Source organism: Meleagris gallopavo, chromosome 8 (genome assembly GCF_000146605.3).
Source record: "Meleagris gallopavo isolate NT-WF06-2002-E0010 breed Aviagen turkey brand Nicholas breeding stock chromosome 8, Turkey_5.1, whole genome shotgun sequence".
Classification (NCBI taxonomy): Eukaryota; Metazoa; Chordata; class Aves; order Galliformes; family Phasianidae; genus Meleagris; species Meleagris gallopavo.
The window spans coordinates 14,810,368-14,818,586 of NC_015018.2; the positions used below are offsets into that span (position 1 = coordinate 14,810,368).

The 8,219-nt window shown below is 37.3% G+C and overlaps 1 protein-coding gene across 2 annotated transcripts in view; it reads right to left on the bottom strand.

Moving 5' to 3' along the window:
• VCL (vinculin) overlaps nucleotides 1–7,374 on the bottom strand; it is a 52,618-nt gene extending 45,244 nt beyond the window's left edge. For both annotated transcript variants that reach the window (XR_004160497.1, XM_019617583.2), the window contains exon 1: nucleotides 7,342–7,374. Coding sequence is in view for 1 of the 2 variants with exons in the window: in XM_019617583.2 (XP_019473128.1) it covers nucleotides 7,342–7,359 (18 nt within the window). In the remaining variant the exon portion in view is untranslated. The remainder of the gene's footprint in view (nucleotides 1–7,341) is intronic.
• Between the last annotated feature and the right edge of the window lie 845 nt (nucleotides 7,375–8,219).

The window sequence follows — 8,219 nt, forward strand, 5'->3', positions numbered from 1 at the left end:
AGATTAAGCATTCTTCTGAATGTCTCTACTGACATTAACAAGGACTCAAACACTGTAGACAAAGATCTCCTTGCAACTTATTTTCTCCAGTTAAAAAGTAAGAAAAGCTCCATTTTATCTAGGAGCCCAAGAAGTCTTATATCAAAATTCATTGAACACATATAGCCCTGGCTCTAGCCCTAACAGAGCCTGAGGTTTCTCCCAGAGGATAAAATACAGTAGAACTTCTGCTTGACAAATTCAGAGTACTCATAAAGTCATCTAGTCTGTATGCTGTATAAGGAACTTCTTCACAAAAACTATCTCACATTAAAAAGAAATAACACCTAGTTGATGTGTTATGCATTCTTCCATGTATTGCAAGCTTCCAGGAAGCAAAACAACACTTCCTTTGTTACATCTCACATCAGAAATTTGTTCTAAATCAATACAGCTTCATGAATTTCTCTGCAACTTCCCCATTTCTTTATATGTCTGCCCTGAGGAAAAAAAAGAATAAACTAAAATATTTGATATAACTACAAAAGGAAAACAGTTTCTGCATTGAAGATCTGTATCGGAAATCCCGCTAAGATGAGCTATAGCATCTTAAGTAACTTAAATAGGGCTGGCTAGTCCTTTTTTCTCTTTGCTTTTCCAGGATGTAAAATGGGCTTAGATACCAAGACCATGAATAATCCATTTAGCAGCGTCAGAAGCCAGCCAAAATTATTCCAGATTTATGCCTACTCCTTGCTGGAGTACATTTTTGAGGCCAGATCAAAAAATAAAAAATGAAAAAGAGCAGAGATTACAAAATCTCCTTAAGAAAGCAGTTTCAATACCCTTACAGTATCAGGGAACTTATACATTATAGTTTAAATAGTGATGACTGAAGTTAATGGCATCCAGTTGTACATCCTATACCTTTCATAGAGTTCATCCATCCCCACAAGGCCTTGACCCCTGAAGGCCTAGAAAATCAGTTCTTTATCTTGAACTGAGTTCAGGGACAATTTGACTCAGTGGGCTCAAAGTGGGCTCAGGGCTCAGTAACTATTTCACAATTGCTGCGTTTCCCCTTCGTGAAACCGACCATTTGAGCTAAATTAACAAGGAAAACTTCTGAGAAGAGGCAAAGGGCCCCGGCAGGAAAAGAGAAACAAAGGGTACTCAGTGCTCTGTTTTCCTTCACTGTTGTCAGCCGCAGTATTTGGATTGCAATCCAGATTCTTGTTTTTATTTACAGTATTCAGCAGATCCAGTTGTTGATATTCCATGTGATTTCACTAGGATCTTTTTAAGACAGCTGCTCAAGTGAATATTGTTTTACCATGTCCTGATCCCTAGCTACCATCATCCACGTAGCTAAGTGGTAGCAGAACAGAACTGCTTGCATCTTGACGTAACAGCAAAACATTAAGTTTAGCCAATTAACTCCAACAACTTTGGGGCATATCATATTTATTGGTCCTACCCTAATTTCACAAATCCTTCAGCAATTATGACCAGATTACATTTGTAGCTTCCAGAAGAAGAGACAAGCAATTTTGAAAAGTTTGTTTTTTTGTTTTTAAATGAAGAAATAAGAGAACAGAGTTACAGGTAATTCCTCAATCTAATCCTTCTCTTCCAGCATGATTGAAAAAAGTGAGTTTTAACATGTTAAACTTTATTGTACCTAAAAACAAACAACAATATGTTTTTCTCTTAAAGGTTCTTTCAAAAGCTTTGAAGAAAAGTTCCCAATTTCTTCATCACTACTCTTCTCACTTAGATTTTAAAACTGGATTAACACATCACTTACTATTAGATTACGCTTCTTAAAGTAGCATTAAACTAAGTTGTTTTTCTTCCACGTAGTAGAACAGGCCAGTGCAATAAAAGGTTGAAATACAAGTCTAAAGAAACAGTTCAATTGTCTTCTGGCTTCCAGATTATACCAAAGAAACAATGCACATAGCTGTGCAGTTAATAGGACCAATTCTTTTTCCCTTTAAACTAGACAAAAACAAAGACTGCTGAATGACAGTCTAGCCACCTTGCCTTTCAGTCAAAATGGATGCTGTATACTGGCTCCCAGTTTTCTCATGATCACCCCATAGACTACATTCCAAGCATAGCAAGGTATAGTTTCAAAGTCCTCTGGCAATAAGTCAAGTAAATTAGAACACTCCAGCCATCTGGTCCCTAATAGCAGCAAGCTGACCTACCTGTCTACACTGGAGATTAAGACAAATTCAGTTGGCCTGAGGCAAAGGAAATCCTGCTGTCCAAGTAAAATACATAACTATGAAGCAAAAACCATATGGCAAACTGAAAATTTAGGTACCAAAACATTTTTTTAGTCATGCTGCAAACGTCTACTAATTCTGTACTGATAACAAGGCTGAGGTTTGGATGCTTTATGTAGTTCCAAGACACATAACTTGACATAAAGAAAACAAAAGCACACATTGAGCTGAATTATGTGAGACAGAATTATTCTTATTTCTGAATTAAAAACTCCTCTAAGACAAATTATAAATCCACTTCAACCTAATAAGATAGTTGGTTCTGACCTTTGGGCATACCCAAAACTCAACTGGAGGAATAAGACATTAATTGTCCTCCAGAAACAACATTCACAGCTGAATTAGCTACTTTTACCTTAGAAGGAAGTCTAAGAAAGGTCCCTCATACCAAATAGCACAGACTTGAAAAGCACATCCAGTTCCTTCCCACACACCCAGACCTGTGAATCATCAGTAAGTCTCAGAGCACCTCCTATAAATCCTGCTGCTGAAGTACGAATAGACTAATTAGTACTGCCCTAACAGATAACTTAACATAGAGCTAAATCTAAGTCTCCTTACTCACATGCCCAACTTTACAGCAAGCAACCACCATGCACAACTATGCTGTTGGTACATTTGCATGTTCTTTGACAATCTGCTACTACCAAAGTATTACCCAACATGCAAACATTACCCTCCACGTAACTAGGATGCACACATCCTGTCCTCCATGCCTTCTGTGTTCAGTCAAACAAACATGCCAAGAAATCTATTATTATTATTATCAACAGAGCCAAAACACTTCACCACAGGATGTTCACAGATCAGTTCAAGGGAAAGAAAAGCACTTTCCTGGTAGAGCAAAATTATCTCTAAGAATATGTACTTCTAATACAAAAGACATAGAACTGGACAGAAAGACAGTCCCTAAACCAGCCCAAGCTTCACGTAGGTACTTTCTGCCCAGACTGCTTCTTCATTAGAATGACAATTGTAGGTGGTCTTCATAAAAAAAATATTATATTGGTTTTTGATAAACCCAGGGATAAATGAAATACTTGATATTATATGACTATTTTCCATATTGATTTTGACCATTTATACCAACTCTGCAAATATTACGGCAGGCAGAATATGAGCCACTTCCATGGGAACCACCACAGATAATTTGCAAACAGTAACAAAGCATCTTTTATCAATTATTTCTGCCAAGGAAATGTCTATTAAAAAAAAAAAAAATCAGATAAAGAAGTGTCTGATCTGACATTATTTCTGAATTAGATGAAAAGGACAAGAAAGCTACCATCAGCAAACAACTTTAAGGTCACAGTCAAGCATTAAAACAACAGAAAAAAACTGTAAAGCACCTGATAGCACATAACTGCATAACCACTTAAAGCAGTAAGTGGTAAGGTGGTAACTGTTCAAGTCTTTTTAGAAGCTAGCTTTTCCCCAACACATTGTCTTTTTGGAGGAAGTTGGTCTGAATTTACAAGCAGCTGAACTGAAAAAAAAGAACTCTTTGGAGCAACCACCACACCAAAAGCAAAATAAAAAATTTAAGATGTTGGGCCAGCTTGAAAGCCAACTAGAAGCTACATCCTTCAAGCTTATAAAACCTCTCATATTTTACTTCCTCTAATGCTATACTTTTATATGGTTAATTATCAGCTTCATCAATATTTTCTAGCAAAAGTCACACACAGGGAAGAGTTTTATGCCTTCTCATCTTGAGTCTTTCACAACAATGGCTAAGCTGTGGCTCTTCAAACAAGTTACCGAACTACTTCAGGGCTGCAATACTCAAGAACAGTCACAGAATCTACCTACCCACATTAAAAACTGCAGGGCCACAAGTTAGCTTCCAGGTGAGAGATGAAACACTTAATATTCTATAGTTCGGTGTTGCAAAAAATCTCCATGAAGCTGGGGGCAGAGGAAGAAGGGAAATCAGATCAACAAAGAAATACATTCCTTCCTGCTGCATGGGGGGTGAGCTGGGCTGACAGCCCAACTGCCAGTGCAGACAGCTAAGGAAGGTCAGGAATGCAGGTTTTCTCCAGTATTAACTTAACAGAAGTAAATGAAGTGCTGTGCTTACTGAAATTACCTTTTCAGAGAAAGATTCAAGTCAATTTGAAGCCAGACAAAAACTGACTGAAGTTCCCAACCTTACCCCTTGATTTTTTGAGAGAGGAGGAAAAAAAGCTTTTTTATTTTTAATTAAGTACAGCCAAGAATTAAGTAGTACTTCAGTTGCTACAGCCAACTCAATGGTTTAGCAGCTATTGGCCCTTCACAACCCCTTTTTTTTTTTTTTGTCATTTTAGTCACGGCACACTAAATAAAATCTGACCTTTTTACTGCTGTTCTGGTGAAGTTTGAGAAACTGCATTTGTTTAACCTCTCCGTTATTCAGCACAAGTATTACACTGTAAAAACTATAAAGACAGCTAGGCTTATGAAAGTGAAGTTTAGTGTAGACCAATAAATAGAGGCAAACTTACTATCTTGTCCTCTCATCTAGAGCTTCAAAAGCTATACAGAAATTAAAGAACATATTTTTATACTCGATACTAAAAATTATCCCCAAGTGGATTGTGCAACCTACTAGAAAAAAGAAATCAGCTTTGCAGACTCAGCTGAAGGATATTTAAATCCATCCATGCATTTTGAAAGCTTGAAATGGGAAACTCGGAAGAAATTTACAAAAAACGGGTTTAAAATTTAAAAGCAAGCTGACACCCCATGAAGAACAGCACCAGCAAGTCATTTTCAGTATCCTCTAATTGGATACTTAAAGTAGCATTTTTATACTGATAACATTTAAGATAAATACTTAGTACATCATACACTTGTTAATATTAACAACTTTAAGTACATTCAAATGACTCCACAGAGATATGTCACAAGTGACAAGGTATCCATGGAGTTACACACACACACACAGCAGGCCCTGTAATTCCAGAGAACAGGACCTGCTTGAAGGAATACAAGGAGCAGCCTAAGAAAGAAGAGGGGCTCTGGAGAAGGGGTTGATTTTCCAAATTTACCTCCTCTTAGCTCTATAACGGTCCACCCAAAAGATGGCAGGAAGCCTTATGGAAAAAACACACCACTACTGACTAAACTCTGACTTGAAAAGGAAGCATACAAGAAGCAGAAGAATAAAGAGGTGACTCAGGGGAGAAATAGAGATACTACCTAAATACAAAGCAATGTGGTCGATCTTAAAGCCCATGTAAAGTTATATTTTGTGAGGAACATGATGGGCAACAATTACAACACAAACACTTCTGTATGTACATCAGCAGCAAAATGTAGACACAGGAAAATGTGGGCCCACTGCTGAATGGCTGGTGACAAAACCAAAAAGGTTAAGTACTCAATGTCTTCTTCACCTCAGCCTTTACTAAAATGACTTCACTCTCACCAGTCCCAGGTCCCTGAGACCTCAGAGCAAGGGAAATGTATCTTGAGTGTTGAGTAATCAGATTATATCTACTGTGATGTGAGTGTAACCACTGATAGAGAACAAAATGCCATTTTATTAGTATGGGGTTCTTCATAGGGATTCTAAGCCAACAGCAACAAGGCATACAGGTTTTCTACAGTAATAGTTCATTTTTGTCTTCTTTTTTGTTTGTTTTCTTTGTTCTTTTTTTGAGAATCCTGACATAACCACCAGTTTCCCACTCTATCTATGAAGTAGTGGTACTGGGAAACTGCTCTAACATCATCTCTCAGTGATGAGAGCTCTCAAGAACATCATCAGTCAATATAAGCTGGTAATTTCAGTGATCTTAAGGTTTTGGAATTTACAGTGGTTGTTTTCCTCCCCTGCTCCTTAATTTTCCCCTTTCACCAGCCAGTATTGTTATTCATGGATCATTACTCAGAATCAAAGTAATTATTCTTAGGCATCAGCATACTGTTTAATTTAGAATACAGTTCTCTTTCCAAGTGAGTTGTTCAATGTTTCCACACAAAGCCTTCTGATCTCAGGACCAAGCACAAGTCATACCTCACCAGACCTGAATAATTAGGCAAAGCAAACAAAGCCAAGTTTTACTCTATGGACCGATTCTCCATTCAATCTTCAAATATCCTTCAAAATGCACTATGTTCTCAACTTACTACAGGGACAAACTAGACCTATTTCCAAATATTACACATGAAGAATTTTCCCAATTAAGATTTGAGCTTACTAGTGAAACATTTGTAACGATCAAGTACAGGCTGAATTTTCCATTCAGTTTCCATTCTCTATGCACTTCTGAAATGCAGATACCTGCAACATCCACCCCTTTGTGTTGCATTTCCATTCGTCTACACAGATCCCTACCTTCAGACTTCAGTTCTCTCTTGAAGAATGTCATAAAAATAAGCAAGAAATTATACAATGAAACATTAACTGCTGTATACACACGCACTAAATTAATTGCGCACAGTCAGAGTATATTTAACTATTGAAATTCACTGGTGTCATTGCTGCCTAATATGAATTCCTATTGTTATGTTTAAACATTAATGCCAGCAATGTTAACATTTCACAAGAATTAAAAACCATGGCTGCAGAGACAGGCTCTGTAACAAGCAGCAATTCTCAGTTTTTGACCGAGAAAATGAAGGAACAGAATTTGCCTCTAAAGGAAAAATCCAGCCTCCTGTAGCAGAGTTCAGAGTTTTACAGTCTCATTTGCCAGTATAACTTGCTTTATAGAGGGAGAAATAGCAGCATAAGAAAACTGACATTAGTAACAGTAGTAGTTGCCTTTGTATCTTTTCACCTCAAATACAATGTCAGAAAGACTCAAAAAAAAAAAATTCAGTCAGACAAGGGCTTCAGAACAACACTTTCAAGCTGTACAATACTGACACGTGGACTTAAAATTAGTCTTAACTCTAGATGAGGCCACTGCCAAAGTTAAGCAGTACTCAAGGCAGTGTCAAATCAGTCCATTCAGTCCTTTGGAAAAGTAATCGGCAGAAGCGTCATTTGTTTTAAGAGTTCTAGCAGATGTGGAACCAAAGAAACATAACCAGCATTTGCACTAACCACCACTTAACTTTCTCAGGCACTTACCATAACTAGCATTAACATCCATGTTTGTTTAACACCTCTTGTTTTTTCTTCCTAAATCCTCTTGAATATTTGCTTCATCAGTTCAGATTACAGCTACACTGGGAAGGTGAAAGACATGCAAATTACCCTCCTGAGGTTCTGAAGCTACACATTTCTGTTTTGTGTAAAACATACTTCACTATGTTTTATTTGGTTCATTCCTTTTATAAAACTGTAAAGGAATTCATGCCTACAGGCTGATAGAACTATGAGGAGAAGAAACATCCTCCAGTTTCAGAGCACAAAGAAGAAATGTAACACTGAAGTTGCAAGAAGTCAGGAACGAGAAGAAATACTTCAGCCTCAACTCTTGGATTTCAGCACTCCTCTCTCACTGCTGAAATACACTTACGCAGTGAAAAGCAACCAGTGAGTTTTCCGGAGCGTATTCCAGCAGTGGTATACACCATATTGTTGGCACATGGAACTTTTCAGTCCAGCCAACCACTTTAAGGTTATCTATTCACTGCTGAATAATACTCTGTTTTTATGCCCAAGAGCAAGCTGCATGTAATTACTAATGAAGGCATTCACTATCTCAATGCACATTTAAAAAAAAAAACAGAACAAAAGATTCCTTTTAGAGAACAGGCTGGTATAAATTAAATCTTCAAATACATAACAGAACAGATTTTTCTATTCAAATTAGAAACTGATTTATGACTTATGTAAAGATGACTCCTAACAGATAAAAGCAAGAAAGAAGTTATGATGTGCTTTTGTTATTACAAAGTTGCTTTAATTCTAATTCAACACTATCTCAGCCCACCCCCATGCACACACCCTCACTGCTTTCATCCAACAAGAACACAGTCACTGTTCCCATGGTCTGAAAAAAA